Raw genomic sequence first — 23,508 nt, 5'->3', positions numbered from 1 at the left:
AGAAAGATCAAACTATTTATCATTTTGGCAGAAATCCTAGAAAAATGGTGTCTGGTTTAAAAAAAACAAAAAAAAAATAAAAATAAAAACAGAATAATCTTCTTTTTTTAAAATGTGTTTTCTGTGTTTTTAACACTCGAATCCCTTCTTAAAGTGGTGTTGTGGTGATCACCTTAACATGCTCTTGTAGCTTTTTTCTTATAATGGAGGATTTAAATAAAATAATTAAAAGTTTCTGAGTATTTCACGTTGGATTGGGCTCAAATGAAAACTGGTTATTTTGAAAAGTTTAAGTTTCTAGCTCTATTCCTATGATCCAAAAAGATCAATCTGTCTGGGGCTGAATTGAATCTATTCAACTGATAGCATTAAAAAATCCTATCAGAATGAGATGAATTGATCATTTTATTGGAAAATAGCATTTGGATTGAGAAAACACACATGTGATGCAGCAAAAATGATCATTCCAGTCCAGTGAGTGGAAACACTTTGAATTTAGCAAAGAAATCATTTTATTTTATTGTTATTAATATTAACACAATTTTTAAAACATTTGGCTGAAATCAGCAAAACCAGAATAGACCCTTTTCACGTGACGTCACACATCGCCGGTCTAGTGCAGAATCACTTCCGGTGTCTGTGGTTTAGAACAGCAAAGCTGACAGCTGAACACTGCTTAAAGCACTTTTACTTAAATGACAAAAGGTAACCTAACCGATTGTAACCAAAATGTGTACAATATTTATTTTATAAATGTCCTACCTGGTTGTATTAATTTTCCCCTCTTAGATTGTTTATAAATCAGAGTATAAATGTCAGTAATCCTGTCTGCAGTCAGAACAGATCAGCTGATCCACTAATTCCTCTGGATGATATTAAACGAGTCGTGGATTATTTCTCTCTGATAACCCGGTTAAAGTTAGACAAAGTTATGAGTACTTCAGTGAATGCTGCTTGTTTGATTATGAAAATAATTATGATTTTATTCTTTTAATCTAATGATAATGCTAACACTAGCATTATCTTTGGCTATGAGACGTGGAGCTGCAGAAGATCTTTTCTGTCTAAATTTCCTTTCTCACATAATCTTGTAAACAGATCTAAAGTCAGACAATTCCAGCGTGTCTGACATTAAAGTCAAACTTATTCCTGTTGTAATGTTTTCTACTGCGGTCAGTGAGCTGCTGTTAGCTCAGCCGTGGTTCTAACATCACTCCTCTTTGTTTTTGATCAGAACTGTGACTGATCTGTGGGAAAAAAAGGTAACAAATAATTAAATTAATGGAAAACTGTTGACAAAAATATGAAAGTGACTATTTCCATGTAATGCTATAAAATAAGTTCATCCAGAGATTATTTTTATATTTTTTTTTTTACTTGGTCGCTCCTATTTGAAAGCTGAAACTACATGGCTCAATAACTGCTCTGAACATTTTCACTGAACCAAACCATTCCTGTTTTTACAATTATTCACTAAAATATCCAGTAAAACAAAAAGTAAATTTATCCTGGGAAGAGATGAAAGTGTGTACGGGTAATGCAGAGATGTGCATCTTTGCTGAAGGTATTAAATGTGGATAACATGAATTTCTATCAGTTTTTGTGCTGATTGCACTTAAAATACGAAGAAATAACATCAGTCAAAATAGAACCAGTTAGAATAATATCTGCTCAAATGAGCAGATTCAATAAAATATCAAATAGTGAAGGATTATTCAAATCTGTATTGAGATTTAAGACAGGAAATGAAAATACAGTTCAGCAGGACATTCATTAAATAAATATTGTACATTTGTCTGTTATGATTGGTAAGGTTACCTTTTATTTATAATCCCTTTTTCACTGTCACCATTTTGTCTGACGTCACTCTGAAAAGGGTCTATTAATAGACCACTGGGAACGCTTTGAAAATAGATCAAAAGATGATCAAATTAGATCAAAAGAATTATTTTAGGAAAGTGCTTTATTAAGATTGAATCTAACGTAGCACACAACGCCCTATATAAAGTCAACTGTTGAAACATCACCTATTCCAGCCAAGCCTAATAACTGCTCGCAGACAAACTGAGATGTTATTTCAGTGGAAAAGTTAAAGCAAGGGAACTTAAATGCAATGGTAAATTATTTGCAGCCCATTTGGTATCAAAAGCGTAATCACGTTTTAATGTGTTTCATAACCTCAGTTTTTGAAAAGCTGCTTGTTTTCCAGTCAAAACTAGAAAAAAAACAAGTTGTTCATGCTGAAAGTGCAGGAAACAGGGAGACAGTCAGAGCGCTCAGCTGTAACACAGTCTGGCACTACACTAACAAAGGAAATGAGCAAACCACACAGCAAATAAGAGACTTTAATCCAACACTCCAGACCCCACTGCTTACATCTGGGTGCCAACTCTGTCACTCACAAATAAACTGCTTTAAAGGAAAGATTTCACACAAACGACTATATTTTCACAGACAGGTCTGAGTTTTAGCTTTGCTTTCACTGGCAAATTCAGCTGTTTTTATACGAGCATTAGTTATGTCAAACATTTACAGCGTTAAAACTCACTATTGATGATGAATCTGCAAACTGGTTTTATTTCCCACAGAGTCATTACTGAACATTTGTAGATGAAGCAAACCTTATTGGTTGTTCTGCATCTTCAAGTCACAGACGTTCTCTCTTTAACTTCAACTTTGTGTCACAGTGAATGTGTTAAAACTAAAAAAGTTAATAAAAATAGGAAAAAAAATGTATTTCATAAACTTTTTTAGACCAAAAATTAGTCAAATTAGGCTTTGTGTTTACAACTAGCAACAGAATTTACAGAATTTTCTTAAATTATTATTTCTATAGCACTCTACAACAGGGGCTGCACGGTGGCGCAGTGGTTAGCGCTCTTGCCTCACAGCGAGAAGGCCCCGGTTCGACTCCCGGCTGGGACCTTTCTGTGTGGAGTTTGCATGTTCTCCCCGTGCATGCGTGGGTTTTCACCGGGGACTCCGGCTTCCTCCCACCATCCAAAAACATGCTTCATAGGTTAATTGGTGACTCTAAATTGCCCCTAGGTGTGAATGTGTGAGTGAATGTGTGTGTGATTGAGGCCCTGAGACAGACTGGCGACCTGTCCAGGGTGTACCCCGCCTTCGCCCGTCAGCAGCCGGGATAGGCTCCGGCACCCCCGCGACCCCGAAAGGGAAGAGGCGGTCAGGACACTGGAAAAACTCTACAACAGGGGGTCCCCAAACTATGGCCTACGGGCCGAATCCGGCCCACCTCCACATCTGGCCTGGCCCCTGAACGATAACAGAGATGCATGATTGTTTTTTTTTTTGTTTGTTTGTTTAACTCAGCCCGGCCACGCGATTGAGACCCGTATCAAATGTTTATTCCACCCTTCTACTTAATTTTGGCTAAAAAAACCAGGGTTGCAAAGAAAAAAAATGATTGGATGATATATCGCGATATTATTTTTTTGTGGCAATACTTGTATCAGTTTAAAATGCAAAAAATACTCTATTTAATTAATTATTTAAGATTTAACAAGAACCAGCTTGAGTTAAAAGCATCGCGGTTTTTGTTGTTATGAGATATACTACTTAGTGTTTACTCAGCATGGGTTTTGAAAAGGGAAAAATTGTTTGTAGAAACTTGGGATATAACCGTAATATATATAGTATCATGAGACATATGCATATCGTATCGCTAGACTCTTGCCAATACACAACCCTACTAAAAAGGGCATAGTCATATTTAAGAAAAACACCTAATAGATCAAAATCAGATACGAATGGGTCATATCTCTAGTCACTTTTACATACAGATACACAATCTCTAGAAACAAATAAAAGTCTAATTTTGACAAACAGCTAGCATGTTGCTAAAATATTAGCTAAACTTCAAATTTGCATTAAGAACTTTTTTAAAAAATAAAATTTTTACAAAACAGCATATTGCTAAAATATTAGCTTAATTTAAAATTTGCATAAAACTTTAAAACAGTCTAATTTTGACCAAACTGCTAGCATGTTGCTAAAATATTAGCTCAAATCTTAATTTGCTGAAAGAACTTTAAAAAAATAAATTTTTGTCAAAACAGCTAGCAAGCTTTTTTTCCCCTCAGGCTGGCCATGTGATCAAACGTTTATTCCACACTTCTGCAAGTGTTGTTTTTTTCATTGTAATGGGTTATTATTAATTTTCTGACTTTTTTCTGTGACGATCCCAGAAAGGTTTAATAATAATTACCTATGTGTGGATTTGTGGAAAACTTGAAATGCTTACATTTGGACACACCCGGTGATGTTTACACCTCTTCTGTTAGCCTACAAACTGACCCCGCCCCCTCCGTCAGAGAAGAAAAGAAGTTATGTGGCCCTCACAAGAAAAGGTTTTGGGACCCCTGCTTTACAACAACGTTGGGGAACAAACAGGTCTTACATAAAAAAGAAGAATACAAATAAAATTTTAAACTTAGCAAATTAAGATCACAAATAAAAAATAACCATAAAAGGCAATAAAGTACATATAAATAAATTAGACACAATAAATAAACAACCACAACATAATAATTGCCTCTAACCACTAAGTATTAAAACTCATTCTAAAAAAAGTAAATCTCCAGTTGATGTTCAGGTCTGATGTGCAGCTCAGGAGGATTATTGTTCATTAACTGGGGGTCAGAAATGAACAAACCTCGGTCAGTTCAGTTTTCTTAAGAGAGTTCTTTGATTTTACTCTTCAGCAGCTTTATTTTAAGTGTGTAATACTCCTCCTGCAGCCTGAGAATTTTGTCTTGTCTTCTCAGTACAGACATTTCCAGATCAAATTTCTCCTGCTGAGCAGCAGGTCTGCGCGGTGGTGAGGAAGAGGAGGAACAGGGGCTTTGGACATCCGAATCGCTGAGGACTTCAGCATCAGGACTACCCGGCTGCCTTGCTGGGGAGTTGGGAGCGTTTGTCGAGGCCGTTTCGTGTTCCGGAGTGATGCTTGGATCTGGATCCAGCTCCGGATCTGACAGTTCGACCTCTATCAGTGCCTGCTTGCTTGTGATATCCTCAGCTGTGGACTTACCATCATCACTATAACAGGAGGATAAAACGGAAGATATTTGAATGACAATTTTCAGTCAATTCAAACATTAATTTATTTATAACATAACTAATGAAACAATTGTAAAAATTGAACAGGTTAAAGTCCCACTTCAAAAATCAATTTTCAAAGTGTCCCCAGTGGTCTTTTAATTAGGATTAGGGCTACCACAATTAGTCGACTAATCGACTATTAAAATAGTTGACGACTAATTTAATAGAAGGACAGGAAGAAGCTGGACAGAGTCATCAGGAAGTCCAGCTCTGTCCTGGGCTGCTCTCTGGACTCAGTGCGGGAGGTGGGGGACAGGAGGGTCCTGCAGAGACTGACGTCAATGCTGGACAAAGTCCCACCCCATGCAGGAGACTCTGTCTGCCCTGGAGAGCAGCTTCAGTGGCAGGCTGCTCCACCCTCGGTGTGTGAAGGAGAGATTCAGGAGATCTTTCCTTCCTGCGGCTGTCAGATTGTACAACCAACAATTCTGATCACCATGTGCAATATCCGGAACTCTGTACAACACAATTTATTACCCTTAATTATTGACCACTTGACTGTGCAATAGCTGTATATATGCTATATATTACTGATTATTCTTTGTATATTCATCGTCTTAGCTCTTTACAATGTATATTTTATTTTATTTTTATCCTCTCACCTATCTCTGTACCTGTGCTGTTGCATATTGCAATTTCCCCATTGTGGGACAAATAAAGGTTTTTTTTTTCTTAATCTTAATCTTAACAGTCGATCAGTCGTTAACTTATATTATTTGGAGTCGGTATGTTGTAATGTTGAAAGTTATAATGCCATTATTCTAGCTTTTTGGACTATTTTGTAAGTTTTTTCAGTCTGTTTTGGAGCTTAGCTAATATTTCAGCAACGTGCTAGCTATTTTAGCTAATTTAGGATTTTTTTTAAAGCAGTTTTAGGCTAATTTTGGAGTTTAGCTAATATTTCAGCTTCCTGCTAGCTGTTTTGGCTAACTTAAGCTTTTTTCAGTTTTTTAAGCTATCTTGGAATTTAGCTAATATATCAGCTTCAATAACCGTTTTGGCCAATTTAAGTTTTTTTTAAGGCTGTTTTTGAATTTAGCTAATATTTAAGCTACATGGTAACTGTTTTGGCTAACTTGAACTTTTTTCAGTTTTTTTTGGCTAATTTGGCATTTAGCTAATATTTTAGCTGGTTATCAGCTTCAGCATTTTTAGCTATCAATTTCAGCCTCTTCAGCTATCAGCACTAGCATCTTCAGTGCCCAAATTCAGCTTACAGCATTCACACTAGGATTATTGCAGGCAATTATATATATAGTTTTTACTTAGTTTAAAGCTAATGATGGTTTAGATGTGTGCTACACATCCACTTTGTCCATGACCTGATTAGTCGACTATTAAAATAATCGTTTAATGCACCCCTAACTAGGATTATGTCGCTTTTAGCCAAAATAATACAATTTTCTAGGACTGGGGTCTGCAACCTTTAGCAGTAAAAAAACAGCCAATTGGGCCTTTTTCTTATTGCTTTGCTTTGTAACTTTTATGATAAATGTGATTTTTTTATTGAATAAAGGCAAAATGTAAAGAGAAAAAGGGATTTTTCTAAATATGAAATTGTTTTTTTTCTTACTTTTGACAGAAGTTTTTATGAAGTCCTTTCAAAATAAAAGACACCAATGTGCCGGACAGGATCACCCCCACTGGAGCTAATGCACTCCTATGAAAGGTTTCAAAAAACGTAAGAAAAAAGTGAGATTTCATCTTGTTGTACCTTAGGTTTTTGGTGACTTTTGTTTGAAATCTAAGCATTCTGAGCAAAGTGTTGAGAAAACAAAGCCGTGTGGGGCCAGCGAAGATGTAAAAACCTGGTTTATCTTACTTCTAGGTGCATCTCAGCCATACATTTATAAATTTAGCTAATCTAAATAAAATCAATGCTAATTTAGTAATTTTAAAAATCACTATTATTTTATTCTTCTTTAACCAGTGAACTAATGTGGTTGGGTAAAAGAGCCACAGGTGGCTCTGGAGTTAGTGGATGCTGCTTGTTTGATTATGAAGGTAATTATGATTTTATTCTCTTAATCTGTGCTAACACTAGCATTAGCTTTGTCTATGAGACGTGGAGCTGCAAAAGATCTTTTCTGTCTAAATTTCCGTTCTCACATAATCCTGTAAACAGATCTAAAGTCAGACAATTCCAGAGTGTCTGACATTAAAGTCAAACTTATTCCTGTTGTAATGTTTTCTACTGCGGTCAGTGAGCTGCTGTTAGCTCAGCCGTGGTTCTAACATCACTCTTTTTTTTGATAATAACTGTGTCTGATCTGTGGGAAAATACAGATAAAAATTATCAAACTAATTAAAACTGTTGCCAAAAAAGCACAAAAGTGACTGTTTTCACCAAATGTTATAAAACACACTCACCGAGAGATTCTTTTTTTACTTAGCCGCTCTTATTTTGAAAGCTGAAACTACGTGTCTCAATAGCTGCTCTGAACATTTTCACTGAACCAAACTATTCCTGTTTTTAGAATTATCCCCTAAAATATGCAGTAGAACAAAAAGTAAATTATCCTGGGAAGTGATAAAAATGTCTACGGGTAATGCAGAGATGTGCGTCTTTGCTGAAGGTATTAAATGTGGAAAACATGAATTTCTATCAGCTTTTGTGCTGATCGCACTTAAAATATGTGTAAATAACATCAGCCAGAATAGAACCAGTTAGAATAATATCTGCTCAATGAAAGGTTGATATTTTCAATAAAACATCCAATATTGGAAGATTATTCAAATTTGTATTTAGATTTGTGAACGATCTAAGACAGGAAATGAAAATACAGTTCAGCAGGACATTCATTAAATAAATATAGCATATTTTTCTGTTGATATTGATAAGGTTACCTTTTGTTATTTATGTAAAATTGTGTTAAACAGCATTCAGTTCTTTCGTTACCCGGTCTAAATCCAATTACCGGAAGTTGCGTATCATGTTGACGGCCCTGTCGACATTGTGTCTGACGTCACCATGAAAAGGGTCTATTCACAACAATTTGACTAGAAAAAAAAAACAAAAAACTATTTGACAAAATAAAAACTACTATTTGTTTTCTTTATATATTTCTCCCATAATGAGAAAAAAAACTACAATGACATGGTAAAAATAGCATTTTTTTTTTTTTATCAGAGTGGGTCTTTAAAGGAATGGGTTGAGAAAAAAGTGTTACCTCTTATTTGTGCTGTCATATATCACTTTGTGGTAAATCTTCTTGGTTTTCTGCACTTTCTTCTCTGGGAGGTTCAGCACAGAAATAACTATCTGTGTTACGGCACTGAGCTTCTCAAATAACATCTCTTCTTCTGTGAATAAAAAAAGAAAACAAAAGTGTGTGAGTCAGAATAACAGCATTCTTCAATATTAACAATAAATTACAATTTCCTGACCTTTATTAGACTGTCGCTTAATTTCCACCCTTGCCTTTGCAAGAAGGTTTTCCCATTTTTTGTTGCAGTCGTGAACTGTGCGCTGAACATGTGGAAAAGCCTCATTAATGGCTTGGACTATCTCCTTCCAGGCAAGCCTCTTGTCTTGAAAATACACTCCGGTGCTTGGCTTCCCTCTGACTATGTTCTGCTTTTTCTGAATCAGCTGAGCCAGAAGAAGGCTCTCCTCGTCGGTCCAGTTGGGTTTTCTCTTCCTGCTGGTCAAGCTCTTCTCCTGCTTTGAAGTCATTTGTGTTGAAGAAAAACACATAACAACAACCATTAAAACCACGCATCAAACAAAATAGAAACTCAAGACGGAAAAGGCATTAGATTTTGCTCAAGACGACTATCCCTTAACACTTGAAATATAGCATCATTTCAGATTAGTTCTTTCTTATGTTCTTTTCCTTTATACTCGACCTTATTCAAAATAAAACAATTAAAATATTGCTTTTTTGTCATATTTAATGTTGATTCAATAAGAAATAGTAATCGAAGCAACCCGTTTAAGGCAAAACGAAAGGCTTTTGTTCTTTTGAGGGAAAAATCCGCAGCTGGCGTCTCAGCATGATGACGTCACTCGCTGATGACGTGTCGTTTTGTTTACAGCGGCGCATTCAGAGAAATGGCTGTGGACATAACTCTACTTTTCAAAGCCAGCGTGAAGACCGTGAAGACCAGAAACAAGGCGATAGGGATCGGGTTCGACTCGACGAAAGATGAGATTTTCAAAAGAAGCAGAACGAAGAGCGGCTTCTCCCAGAGAGCGAAAGAAGTGGTGAGTGTTTACCTCAGCTAGCTATAGCATGGTCTGCTAGCTCGTTTTTAATGATGAAAAATCTCAACTACGGCGATAGAACTTTGCCGTTTTTAAGAGAAACACATTTAAAAATTTTTACTTACCCCCACTAAAACTTATAATTACAACCAATTTTAGCGGTTTATATTGTCGTTTATATTGTCATTTCTTCAGAGCAGGTGATAGTGGTTTGTTTCAATAGAAAAGTTGCTATTTTTAATAATACCACCTTGTACCGGGGTGTCAAGGGGCCAACACACACCTTTGGTCACGGACGGAACAGAGTTATTGTTTATTGAACACTCTAAAACATTTTTTTAACTGTAACCTTTTTAATATAATTATGAACTAGATATTTAGCATTACAGGCAATAATCTTATTGTGAATGCTGTAAGCTGAATTTGGCCGGTGAAGATGCTAATGCTGATAGCTGAAGGTGCTGAAAATGATAGCTAAAAACGCAGAAGCTGAAAAAGCTGAAGCCGATGGCCAGCTAAAATATTAGCTAAATACCAAATTAACCTGAAAAACAAACCCAAAAACATAATTTAGGTTTGCCAAAATAGCCAGAATGTAGCTGAAAAAACAACTACACTCCAAAATAGCATAAAAAACAAAAACCAAACAAACAAAAAAAAAAAACAACAAATTACCCAAAATGTAGAATGTAGCTGAAATTTTAGCTGAACTCCAAAACAGCCTAAAAAACGAAAAAGAAGAAGAAGAAGAAGAAAGGCGTCTAAATTAGCCAAAGCAGCTAGCATTTAGCTAAAATATTAGCTAAACTCCAAAGTAGCCTAAAACATCTTAGTAAATGCCAAAATAGTCCAAGAACCTAGCAGAATGACAATTTTTAAAACTTTAAAGCCATAACTTTTTAACATAATTATAGAAAATAAAATGTCAGGTATATTATTCCAGAATAAATCAACTTAAACCTTAAATGGCTTCCAACATTTTACTCTCCCTAAAATATATATATTTCTCACAATTATACAAGTTAAAAATAATCGCAAGATAACATTTTACCATTAATAAAATAAAATTATTTGGAGGGCCTTGACTTTGACACATGTGCCTTGTACAAACACAAACATTATTAGATTATTTCAACTCTACATACTCTGTTGTTCAATTATTTGAAATAAGAGTACTGCACTGTTTTAAATGTAGCACTAAAACATGTTTCCCAAAGTTGACCTCAACACCATTAGGTGAGGAATGATATCTAAAGGGATTATTATTTATTGGCAAAGTATTTAGGAAAAACACTAAAGCACTAAATGTTTATGTAAAATAATTTTTATAAAAAAAAAACAAACAAACGATCAATAACGCGAAAAATCGACATGCCAGTCCACACTGATGGCTGATAATGCCTGGTGGAAAATCTAATGTTGCCATTTAGTTACATTCAAATCTTAATACTTTTTTTTCCTTAAGGAGCCTCTCCACTGAAAAATGTTTTTTTTATCTGTTCTTGAAGCATTTTTCTTATGATGGTGGAGGATGTATATAAAATAGTTTAAAGTTCAAAACTTGAAGTATTTCTTAATTCAAATTGTGTTGGCAGAAGAGCAGATTAATACCCACGGTTTGAAAAAACGTCGGTGTCTGACCGTCATAGGGGGGCGAAGTCTCCCTTCACTTGAATTATGATGCAGACAAATAGATCCATTAACGTCTTCATTTTCCTCGTCTGAGCTAGAATCTGGATCAAAATTGTACAGCTGCAGTTTTGTGGCAGCATTGATCTTTCTTGCTGTTGTTTTTTTCTACAGTTAGTAATGTTAGCTTGGGCTTCTGAGGTGATACGATCTTGAGGGAGAAAGTGTAAACAAAGGTTTGATGGGAATTTAGAGAAGAGTGATTAGAAATTAGTTGTGGGTGGGACTGCACCAACTGTCAAGATTTCAGTATTTTACGGCATTGGAAGAGGATCAAACAGTGCTGTAGCCGCGTTTCCACCAAGGGACGCGTGGTTATAATGCTACTATGGATAGTTGGGACCTTTTGTTATTTTTCTCTTTTTTTTTTTCTAAACAATATGTTGACAACTCATGTGAGGATTTGTATCTTAGAATAGAGAGTGGTTGACATCCGGCTTCAACCAAGTTAAGTCAATTCTACGGAGCTAAATTAAGACCAATATTATTTGAAACCTAAATAAAAAAAATATTGGTGTTTGGACAAAAAAAAATGTTTAAATGTCAGAAACTTTTTAAAATTCTAAAATAGTGCTGGGCAATATGGGAAAAATGTATATCACAATATAAAATATTTTATATCAGGATACGATATATATCACGATATACTACATTAAAGTATATTATCAACTATTCTCTTGAAATATGCCTGATGTTGTGGCAGCTTTTGTGAAAAGTTGCGTCAAAAGTTGCGATGTTTTTACTATAATATTGTTTTGAAAAGCGCCTAAAATGTTAATTATGAAATAAACTTCACATTCTCATTTTAACTCTTTTTTTATTGCGACACCTGCACTAAGAAAATACTTCATCAACACTATATACAATGATGCTGTGCTGTCATTTAACTTGACTAGAACTGTGAAACACACTATGATCTTTTGGTCCTCTCTGCTCATAATAACACAAATATTTGTGTGTTGATTTAAACATTTAGAATAAAATGACATTTTCCAGTGAAAAATTATAAACTTTAAAAAACAGCATAATCAGATCAATCCTCAGATCTCTATGTTCACCACAGAAAGTGGAAAGGTTCAAAATGTCCAGAGTCAGGGTACCTTCATTCACCCCCCACACGCGTGCACATTTGCGTGCAGCACACCTGCACCCCGCCACGTGCACGTTTGCAAGCAGCACCTTCACTCCGCCGGGTGCATGTTTGCGCGCAAGGAACCGCCACCCTTCCTACAGGGTGACCGTTCACGCACGTCTTGAAGAGGAAAAAGAAAATAAAAGAGAGCACGACTCCCGGTCATGAAGCTGCGTCGTCATCCATGACTGTTGTCACGGTAGATTGGTGACGTTGTGGTGAAAATAAAAAGTTGCAGGATGTCCAATAAATCGCGCAAAGTCCTTGAGGGTCTGATAATGACATATATTTGGCGTAATAATTGATCAAATTAGCTTAAAAACAATATAAATGATAGAGGAGAAATGGGACGATAGACACTTTTCTATCGCCAAAATGATATATATCATCATATCCCCCAGCACTATTCTAAAAGAAAACTTAATTATTTTCAGCTTTAAATGTTGAATTTTTTATAGTTTAAAAACTCAAAATGTTCATTTCAAAACTTTTTTTTCCAGTTTCAATTTTTTTTTTCACTTTCACTTTTGGACATTTAAATTTTTTTTTGGCCAAACATTAAAAATAAATTTTGATCTGTTTTATTTGGGGTTCAAATAATAATGGCCCCAAATTAACTCCATACAATTCAGTTGACCTTTTGTTGCTGTAAAAACACGGAAACTTCCATGTTGGAGCCAGACGTCATCGGTAAGCAGTGATTGGTCTGAGTCGGTGTGAGTCAGTTTCCATGGAAACCACTCTCGCCAATCAGGAGTGAGCTTGTTAGAAGGCCACACCCCTACTACTTGAAACGGGACTCAGAATGTTTGACTGAAATCAACTACTTTAGTTGAGGCATATGATTGGCCAGTTTATAACTTGGGTAACTTGAACTACAGAAAAAATATCATGAAAAAATTAGGATTATCAAAAAATTTTATCAGAGCAAACATGTTTATTCTGACTAAAAGAGCCGCTAAGAAATAGTTGTCTCGGTCCAGTTCTTATCTACAGTCAATGCCACAAACAAACTCTCAAACATCCACTAAAAGTTGCGCTACTTTCCACTACGGTTGAAAATTGGTTATACATGAATATATGTAGAAAAAATGAAAAAAGTTGTCTTTTTATGGCGTAACATTTTCACAGATGAAACACGTTAAAATGAAAAGGAAACTCGTTAAAACCTCGGGAGGAATAACGAATGAGCCAGGCAAAGAACACGTAAACCCGCGCTTCATTGAATTTTTTCACTTTGACATTCAGAGACTCTGGGCAGAAATCATATCGTGTCAGCACATCAGCACTCGCCGTGGGCCCTCGCGATGCTTTGTTTTAGTTTTTTCCCTGGTCCACACCAGTTCTAAGTCAGCTGATAGGCGCCAGTCGAGGCAGCCCACCTGGAGTGGGGATCCCGCCAAGATGGGAGTCGACCCGGCGTGTAGACTGCTTGAGGGGTGAAAATCGGATTTTTAATGTTGGTCACTCAATACGCGTGCCGTCTATGAACCATGCAGGACTATTGCACTATTTATAGGCAATTTATTAGTGATTTGTGTGTCAATTGCGTAATTTTGAAGTGATATGTGCAAAAACATAAAAATTATGCAGCAATATTTTGTACATTAAAATTTTGTTTGACATTTGTGGAAATTCCTAGAATGGTCATGGAAATCCACAAATATGTGCATAATCACGCACAGTTGCATAAGATTTACGTAGTAATCGCACTTAAATTATGTCAAATTTGCATAAACCACATATTTCTCAACCAACCAAAAATTTTGAACAGCTCAAAAACACTGAAGTTGATAGCTTGCTAAAATATTAATTAAATCCCAAATTAGCCACAAAAAAATGAAGAAAGCATAAGTTAGCCAAAACAGCTAGCATGTAGCTGAAATGTTAGCTAAACTCCAAATTAGCCTAATTAAAGAAAAAAAACTAAATTAGCCAAAATAGCTAGCATGTAGTTGAAATATTAAACTCCAAAATAGCCTAAAAATCCCTAATAAATGCCAAAATAGTCCAAAAGGCCAGAATAATGCCATTATAACTTTTATGTTTACGACACTCTGACTCCATATAATATATAAAGTAACGACTAATTGACTATTAAATTACTTGTCGACTATTTTAATAGCCCTAATGAACACAAGCCCAAAACATCACAACTGTTGAGAAGATCTGCATGGAAGAATGGACCACAACAGCAGCTACAGTCTGTTTCAATCTGCTGAAGACCTACAGGAAACCTTTGACTACTGAATTACCTATGCCATGCATCATCACAAAAGGCCAAAATTACCCAAATTTTACGTAGCGGCAGGACGACATGGCCTTCATATACACAGAAGTTTTGACTACAGAAACTTTCATACACGTCTGCAGACCTACAGACATGTACGTATTTCCTTTACACATGCACATGTATACATACTTCCTTAATCTAAAAAGTGCATCATGGAGAAACTTTGGCTTTTAAGGGATTTTTAAGCTCTTAGTATTGAATGTTGCATGTGTGTGTGTGTATATATGTATATATATATATATATATATATATATATATACAAGTAAAATCCCTGTTTGGGAAAATAAACTGTTCTCTGAAATATCAACAAGTATTACTAATCTGAACATAATTCATTTTTTGATGAATGGATTAGATCCTATCAGTGTGTACCTTTTGTCCACAGGGCAACACTGCCTTGACTCTACCCCAGCAGGTATTTATGTGACTTGTCTACACCAGAGGTCCCCAAACTGCGGCCCGCAGGCCGGATCAGGCCCACCTCCATATTTGGCCCAGCCCCCTACACACAATCAGAAATGCAGATCGAGAACCACATAGAACGTGACTTTTATTCCATACCTCTGCAGTCTGAACTATGATGAGAGAGGATAGACTATTCATTTGTTTAATAGTGGTTGATTTTTTTGCTTTATTATCATTTTTCTTCCGAAATGTTTTTTGGATGTCTATAGCTCTATAGTTCTTTCAGCTATTAAAACATTCAGCTCTTTTTATGCTTGGTTTTTCGACTCTTTTGGCAGTTACTAAGGATTTCTAGGCTATTTTGGTTTAGCTAATAATTTAGCTTTATTCTAGCTGTTTTGGCAAAATTAGACATTTTACAATTTTTTTTATATTTGATCTACATGCTAGCTTTTTTGGCAATTTTTTGGGGCAAATTTTGGCTTTTTCTCTATTTTTTAGGCTATTTTGGGATTTAGCTAATATTTCAGCTGCATGCTTGGTGTTCTGCTAATTTAATTTTTTTTTTGTTTTTTGGCTAATTCGGCATTTTGCTAATATTTTAGCTGGCTATCAGCTTTAATGTTTTCACTAAAGCTTCAGCCATTTCAGCTATCAACTTCAGCGTTTTCAGCTATTTGCTACGCCGTTTTAGTTTTCAATTTCAGCATCTTCAGCGGCCACATTCAGCGTACAGCATTCACTCTAGCATTATCGCAGGTAATGCAACATATCTAGTTTTAAACTGTTTTAGGATTATTTTTTATATGAAGATTGCAGAAATGCATTATTTAAAATTTGTGAGGCTTTCTGGAAAACCGTAAATGCTTACGTTAAGGCTGTGATTGTTACACTTTTTGTCTTAGCTTACAAACCGACCCAGTCTCACATTAGAGAAGAAAACAGTTATGTGGCCCTCACAAGAAAAAGTTTGGGGAATGCAGATGTCTTCAAAAGAACCTTGAAGAACCACTTTCACGTTTCCCACGGGGGGGTCAAATCTTAAATGTCACCAACCATCAGTCTGAAGACGACACGAGAAGGTCCGCACCACCTCTCCACAGCCTCGTTTTTGCCATGTACGTTTGCATCAGCAGTAAATGCGGCAGTTTAATAAAAGCTGTGCTGCTGATTCAATAGAAACTCATACCTACCCTGTGGTGCCTGGCCTCTGCCCCCCCTCACCCCGCTAACCTCCCGCTGTCTCCCTCATGCTGGAGCTATCATCTCAGACCATCTCACTGAACCGTTTTTGTAGAAATTGAAGTTGCAAGTCTGGAATGTCTGGACTGTTTAAAGTTAAGTCGCGGTTTTCATCCACCTCTCTCCAAACTTTCTGTCCATTCCTCTCTATGCACCCTGACGTGAGCGGCGTTTTTTTCTTGCCAGCGTCGCCTCTTTCCATGTATGATTCCATAAACATGCTACAATAACATTTTCTTTCGGCTCTCAAACAATTTCTGGGGAAAGCCGATCCTCCCAAGAGCCAGTGATTAAAGGTGGAAGATCAAAACAGAGAAAATATTAAATTAGGTCCCCAGTAACAATGTTGACGGTCGGCACCTAATGCAAAACAGATGTGAGTGCCCTTCAAGACATGCATAACTCTCCTTCCTATGTTACCATTGAGGCTTTGCAAAAATGGAAGGAAAACATCAAAGTTGACAAATACACAGTGGTCTTATGAGACTTTTTTTCTTCTCAAAAATCAGCACAGCAAGAAAGGAAATGTAAGTTCTTTCAAAGACGAGGTTTTGATTGACTCGGAGGAGCGGTGTGTGCAGGATGGGCTTTGGCCCGGAGAATCCTTCACCTCATAAGGGCTGGTTCTGGGGCCGCTGTGATCTCCATTTCACCGCTCACCTCCTCACTCCCCGCAGCATGCTGTCCCTCTCCAGTTTAAATGGAGGAGGTCATTCTTAAATTGTTAAATTGGGTGTAGAAAATAGTGCTTGGCTCCCCGCTGTGCCTCAAGTATTGGTATTCCAAAATTGGCTCCTTCTCACAGTGTTTTCTTTGAAACGCTGAAAAGTATGGCCATCAGCCAGCGCTCTAAAGTATGTTGTGCTATCAGAGGGGCTCTTCCCTGGAAAAACTTTACTCTGAAAGACTAGATGTGTTCAAAATATTCTTTTCTTGAGACTTTTTACCAACAGGGATTACTTTTTAATTTTCAGTTTTGTTAGAAAATCTACATTATATTTAATAATGAAATGTGAAAGAAAAACAGCAGAGATGGATAGATAGTCGACTAATCGACGACTAATTTAATAGTCGATTAATCGTTACTTTATATTATATGGAGTCAGAGTGTAGTAAAGTTAAACAAAAATGTGAGTGTTCAGCACCAAAAAATCTACTTTTTTCATTATTTGAGTCAGTGAGACCAAAACTTTTTCTAAATATTTACTTATTTCAGATGCCGACCTCATTTAATTTATGTTTTGTATTAATCCCATAAACTAATGAAGGAAATAAGCTGTACGATTCATTAACAGTTTAATAAAGTATCATCTTAATTGTCTCTATTTTTAGTTAGTTTAAAGCTAATGATTAAGTTTAGGGCTGCCACAAAAGATTGTTTTATTAGTCGACAAATCAGTAAAATTATTAAAATAGCCGTTGACTGTTTTAATAGTCGATTAGTCCACTAATCGTGGCAGCCCTGATAGATAGATAGATGCTGCAATTGTCATTCTCATGTGTAAAACAAAATTTTAAATGTGGGTTTTCAGTTTTATTGTCACAAGTACAACAAAATTTAAAAAGTGATGTCCTTGTTATGTGTGCAACAAAATGTAAAAGGTGCACTTTACTTATCAACACGTGTAGAACAAAATCTAAAAAGGCTCTTTTTGTCTATGTCATGTGTACAACAAAATAAAGTGTGCTGTGGTCAGAGCTGAATCGTTTACAACTAATACAAAATATGTGCATCTGTTAGTCCACGTGTCAAAGTCAAGGCCCGGGGGCCGGATCCGGCCCTCTGGGTAATTCTATCCGGCCCTGCACATCATTTTACATTATTGTTATTCATAGCCTGATGTTATCTTGAGCTTATTTTTAACTTGAACCATTTTGAGAAGTATATTTTTGTGAAAAGTAAAATATTGAAAATAATTGAAGTTTAAGTTGATTTATTCTAGAATAATATTCCATAATTATTCATAATTATGTTAAAAAGTTACAGTTTTAAAAATGTAGTTTTAGTGTGTTCAATAAATGTTTATCTTCTTCTACCTGCGACATAAGATGTGTTTTGGATTATCCCCCCTAGTGAGATTGAGTTTGACACTCCTGGATTTGTCAATAAAACAAGAAATTATAACAACCGTAATTAATTTAAAACTCCTGATATGTTGTATCAGTAATTTAAACAGGAATGTACATTTAACAGTGTTAAAATTGTTAAAATAATAACAATAATATTAAATATACTTCTAAAAATTTTAGTTTTTTCACAAACATCCAACATTGCACAGTTTCTGCAGCTGCGGTTTTTAATTTTATTTATTTATTTATCAGTGTTAGTGTATTTTATGCAGCAGGACATGAGCTGTCCTTGCTTTACTGGACCCCGAGCATCTGCCTGAAGGCACCACTTTAAGCAGAAGGTGACCTTATTTTGAAGTGTATTTGATGATGTTCTGCGGTCTGTTAAGGCGGCAGGAGCTGTGCAGGTTATCTTAAATAGAAACTTTTTAGATTAACTGCACCAAGATGTGACTTGGAGCAGAGCTGCAAAGCTCAAGTTAAGGGTTGACATTGATTTAATCTTCATGTTTTTTGAGTAATTGCTATTAATTTAGTGCCAAGTTGGACAACATCTAGAGAATTGTTAGAAAATCTACATTATATTTAATAATGATAAGATAAGATGACAAGATAAACATTTATTGAACACAATAAAACTACATTTTTAAAACTTTAAAACCATACATTTTTACCATAATTATAAACTAGATATATAGCATTACCTGCAATAATGCTAGTGTGAATGCTGTAAGCTGAATATGGCCGCTGAAGATGCTAGTGCTGATAGGTGAAGATGCTGAAATTGATAGCTGAAAATAGTTAGAAGCTAGTAACTGAAAACGCTGAAGCTGATAGCTAGCTAAAATATTACTTAAATGCCAAATTAGCTTAAAATACTGAAAAACCTAAGCTAACCTAAACAGTTAACATGCAGCTGAAACAATCGCTAAATCTCAAATTAACCTAAAAAACTTAGCAAAAACAGCTAGCATGTAGCTGAAATATTAGCCAAATCCACAACAGCCTAAAAAACTTTAAAAAAGCTTAAGTTAGCTTAAGCTAAGTTCATCTGAAATATTAGCTAAACATCAAAATAGCCTGAAAAACAAAACAATCCTAAATAAGCTAAAACAGCTAGCATGTAGCTGAAATATTAGCTAAACTCCAAAACAGCCTAAAAATCCTTTATAAATGCTAAAATAGTCCAAAAGCTAGCAGAATGCCATTATAACTTTCAACTTTCCTACACTCTGTCTCCATATAATATAAAGTAACAAATAATCAACTATTAAATTAGTTGTCGATGAATTTAATCGTCGATTAGTCGACTAAACGTGGCAGCCCTAATATTGTACTCAAATTTCGGGGGCAAATATTGAAACAAACTGGTTGATTTTCCTTTTTCTTTATCACAGAGTTAGCGTACATATTCCTTCTTTATTTAGCATTGTTCCAGAGCTTCTTAGCTTGTGAGTTGCTCACTTGCTTCTGTTTGATGATACTGAAATATTTGAAAGAATTCTGGGGCGTAATGGTCTCTTTACTGCTGATCTGATTCCGTTTTTTTTTTTTTTTTTTTTTTTTTAAGTCAGTCTTTTACTCCTGTCAGTTCTCTGCACAGTATTGGTCTTATTGGTAATTTTTAACGCAGATTCAACATTTTGGAACTTATTCAGTGATCATTTAATTTAGAAAATAAAGGTTTAAATTCCTCACTTTGAAGCAGAAAAACACGAAATGTCTTCAACCTAAAAAACAAAGTCCAGATGATCCTTTTGGACGTTTTTTCTGCTGCAGAACCCTCCTGGACCAATGAGATCTTCACAGATAAGTTGTTTGAGAAATAAACACAGCAGATCAGAGCAGATAAAGAGACTTCTGCTGCAGCCGACGACTCTCAAGACATTACCACACATTTACTTTCTGATTTTACTGGAGGAAACTTTTCTGGCATCTTTTCAATGTAGGAAAATCAGAACAAAGAACACCGTTTACTGAGCAAAAATCATTAGAACAGATTGTTTTCTGTAAAATTACTTTCATTTTTTCAGGTTTAGGTCCCGTCTGCTGAAATTCATCAATTTCAAAGTAAAAGTCCTCTTTAAAACATTGTTTTTCCTGATGTTGTAAAAACATTTCAGTATTAATCTAAATTAGTTTTTTTAGGGAATTCATCTATTTTCAGGTGAGCTTATAGAATACCTGAAGGTAACATAATTTTAAACTTGAAATGATTAGGATTTCTTCTTGTAAGCTTCCTGTGATGCCGAAGTCAAAGCAGAGTCTCCGTGGTTGTGTTCTCGTTGTGTCGATTTGTCGTGAGGTTGTCGTGTGGTCCTCAGGTTCTTCATTAGCTGCATGTGATCACCTCGGCCTTTACATCTGTTCCACATAAAACTCATCTTCAAAATCAGGCCATCTCCTTTGAAAAAGGAGCTCCGCAACTGTCTGTCCATTCAAGTTGGTCCAAAAGTAACCAGCAGACCTTCTTGAGTGCCGGGGTCGGCCCCTCGGTCCACCTGCTGGTCCACGCTGAGGCGGACACCAAGAACTGAGCGCTTGAATTCATCTTGAACGGGATTTGAGAGAATAAAAATTCTGCTTCAGCTTAGCAAGGAAGTTTCTGGAAAATAAATAACCAAGCTAATCGAGCACCTTCAGCAACACTGGATGTTCATATTTTAGACCTTTTTTCATTTTTATATTTAAAACTTATTTTCATTTCTAATCTTGAATTATATATATTCTTTTCAGCGACTTTGGAGCATCATATTTTGTTGTACAGAGAATGAAAATAAAGGAAATTCTGATTCAAAGTGATAAAAAGATTAAGAGTTCAGTTTTAAAAAATCATTTGAAGTTAAATAAAAAAATCATAATAAAAGTGTAAATTCAATAAAATTATCTATTTTATTATGCCCTTTTTCTAAAAGCCAAAAGCTTTACTTTTTAATGGGAAAGATACATTAAAAAAAACTCCAACCATTTTAAGTTTAGCTAAAGCTAAACAGTTATTTTGTAATAGAAATCTGGCAGATACATTTTCGTTTGAATTTCACAGAATTAGGAAATTAGAACCGTGAATCAAAGGATTTCCATGATTTTGCATGTTTGTTATATTACAGCTGAAACTACAGTGGCCCTGTACAGAGCTAATTTGGGGCCAATATTATTTGAAACCCAAATAAAACAAATTAAAAAAGATATTGGTGTTTTAAAATGTCCAAAACCTTTAGCTATTCTAAAATAAACTTAATTATTTTCCATTTTAAATGTTCTCTTTTCTTAGGTTTCAAAACTCATTATTTCAATTTCAAATCTTTTTTCTAATTTACTTTTTTTATTCGCTTTCAACTCTTTTTATTCCCATTTTCAAATCTGAAAGTTTTGAAATTGAAAACTGAAAAAAAAGTTTTGAAATGAGAAATTTTTGTTTTTAAAAGTTTTGAACATTTGAAGCTGAAAATATTTTAGATTTTATTTTATTTTTTTGGCCAAACACCAATATTTTTTTATCATTTGTTTTATTTGGATTTCAAACAATATTAGCCCCAATTTAGCTCCATAGCCCTGAAGTGGAAATCCCTCAATGCAAACATATATTAGAGATCATTACAAGTAAAATAAAAAAAAACAGAGGAATAAAAAAAAATCTTTATAAATTAAAACAAAATTCCAGAAACCAAAACTAATTCCAAAAGAGCAAAATGCAAATACAAATGAAACAAAAGAAAAAGGCAACAGTTTGGAAAACGAATGTTGTCAGAAATTAAAATGAAATACTAAAAAATAAAACAAGAAACAGGAAACGTGGGGCATTATGGGATATCACATTTGTTCACCTTCTCAGTTGGAAGTTTCTCGACGTGGTGATGTCTTCCTACGAAAGATATTTCTTTAAATCTGTATAATAACAATCAGTGATGTCCCATGATAACCTGCCTTTTACTATTTTTCCTTTGCTTTTTGGACATATCTTTTTTTTCTAATATTTTTGTTTACATTTTGGCTTGTATAATTTAGTTTTGATTTTATAAATGTAATTGTTTTTTAATTGCTTTATAACCGTCATGATCTTTAATGATGATTTTGTGTTGAGGGATTTTCACTTCAGGGCCAAACATCCCTGAAAACCGGTTATTTTCATCAAAAGAGAGGTGGTTAGAATATTAATCCTTCAGTTTGCTTTGATTTGTTTATTAGGCTGTCAAAAGCCTCTCTGAGCAGACATGAGAAGACAAACTGGGCCCATTAGGGAGTCAGACATAAACATGGTAATAAAGTCAACATGTGGCCCCGTCCGCCTCACTGAGGCTTCCTTTATGTCTTCGGCCTGCATGCATAACCACAGCAGAGCGTGGCGTCAGTGAGGATAGCCCACGGTCAGGACGCAGTCAGGGACTTAAACCAAAACAGGGCAGTCATCATCAAGTCCTGAGAGTTACCTGGATCTAACCAAACAAAAAAGCCGTCCGAGCTCTTTGGAGATCTGCTAGCGAAGCCGTTTCTCTTTTCTTCCTCATAATAATCCCCCCTGATGGTTTGTTTGGGCTCAGTCAGGGCTGGAGGGGAAGGAGAAAGTGAGGACGTAAAGTGGGGGTCTTTGATGATGACGAGATTAGATATAGCCCGGCAGACTGTCTCCTCCTGCCTGCACGGCGAGCCCGGCTCTGCACACACATGAGGAGAGCTGCGTGCACCAGGCCACCCCCTCATTGTTGAGGAATTACTTGCTCTTTTAGGGTCTTATGTTACAAGAGCAATTGATCCCTCTGACCCCCTGCAAACCCTGGAGGTTGTGCTGGGAATCTGAGCTGCAGTGTATACACACAGGAGACGGCTCAACCCCCAGAGCAGCCGTCTTGACTGCTCCCTCCTCACACCACTGTTTTCTGGTCCAGCAGCTTCCAAAGCTGAGGGTGTAGCGCTGCCTGCTGGGAAAAAAGCTGCATTACCGTTCTCGTTTTGCTTTTTAACGCTTCGTAACTCATACGCAGATTGTCCAAACTCTGAAGCGAGTGTTTCAACTGGAGCCAGACTCCTTATGTTCCAGTTAAATTCAGAATTGATTTTAAAATTCAAATTTAGAGACAGACATCCTGACCTCTTAACCTCCTACTCTTCAGTCCGATCTTTGAAGTTTACAAACCAAAATCTTTTAAATATACTTCCAGTCCTTTTTTTAAGCAAAAATTGGACAAAGCTTCACATTTAAGGGATTCAGTGCATCATGTGCTGTATGTCCAATACAAATTTGTCTATTTATGATTAGTAATAATTCTAAACCGGTGTATATATATGTTTTAGGGCCGAGAATTGATTAAAAAATTAAGTAATTAATCGCAAATCTGGAAAAATTAGTTA

General features: G+C 35.7%; 2 protein-coding genes across 3 annotated transcripts in view; one reads left to right on the top strand and one right to left on the bottom strand.

The window, feature by feature from the left end:
• Positions 1-4,684: 4,684 nt before the first annotated feature.
• On the bottom strand, positions 4,685-9,102 carry LOC112145664 (myb/SANT-like DNA-binding domain-containing protein 4). Of its 2 annotated transcripts, XM_024271025.2 has the most exons (4): positions 8,512-8,865; positions 8,295-8,427; positions 6,698-6,784; positions 4,685-5,061 (listed from the first exon to the last, which is right to left on the bottom strand). In XM_024271025.2, the coding sequence occupies exons 1-4, from the start codon at positions 8,831-8,833 to the stop codon at positions 4,695-4,697; spliced, it is 909 nt and encodes a 302-aa protein (XP_024126793.1). In that variant the 5' UTR covers positions 8,834-8,865; the 3' UTR covers positions 4,685-4,694. The 2 variants fall into 2 exon arrangements, with proteins under 2 accessions (XP_024126793.1, XP_024126794.1); XM_024271026.2 differs by lacking the exon at positions 6,698-6,784 and having other exon boundaries at positions 8,512-9,102.
• Positions 9,103-9,107: 5 nt separating this feature from the next.
• Positions 9,108-23,508, top strand: part of stx18 (syntaxin 18) — a gene marked incomplete at its 3' end in the record, with an annotated part of 27,022 nt that continues 12,621 nt past the window's right edge. Inside the window, 1 exon segment of the mRNA XM_024271024.2 lies at positions 9,108-9,331. Within this exon segment, the coding sequence (XP_024126792.1) occupies positions 9,140-9,331 (192 nt within the window).

Source organism: Oryzias melastigma, linkage group LG5, assembly GCF_002922805.2.
Source record: "Oryzias melastigma strain HK-1 linkage group LG5, ASM292280v2, whole genome shotgun sequence".
Classification (NCBI taxonomy): Eukaryota; Metazoa; Chordata; class Actinopteri; order Beloniformes; family Adrianichthyidae; genus Oryzias; species Oryzias melastigma.
The sequence above is the reverse complement of the archived record's forward strand: the minus strand, read 5'-3'. Positions and strand labels throughout refer to the sequence as shown.

What these genes read in the sequence shown, in the direction of transcription:
- LOC112145664 (XM_024271025.2), bottom strand. Translation starts at nt 8,833, where the DNA reads ATGGTTGTTGTTATGTGTTTTTCTTCAACACAAATGACTTCAAAGCAG. An exon ending in TAAGCGACAGTCTAATAAAG is followed by an intron (nt 8,428 to 8,511) that starts GTCAGGAAATTG and finishes TTTTATTCACAG; the next exon opens with AAGAAGAGATGTTATTTGAG. An exon ending in CATAAAAACTTCTGTCAAAA is followed by an intron (nt 5,062 to 6,697) that starts GTAAGAAAAAAA and finishes CTCCTGTTATAG; the next exon opens with TGATGATGGTAAGTCCACAG.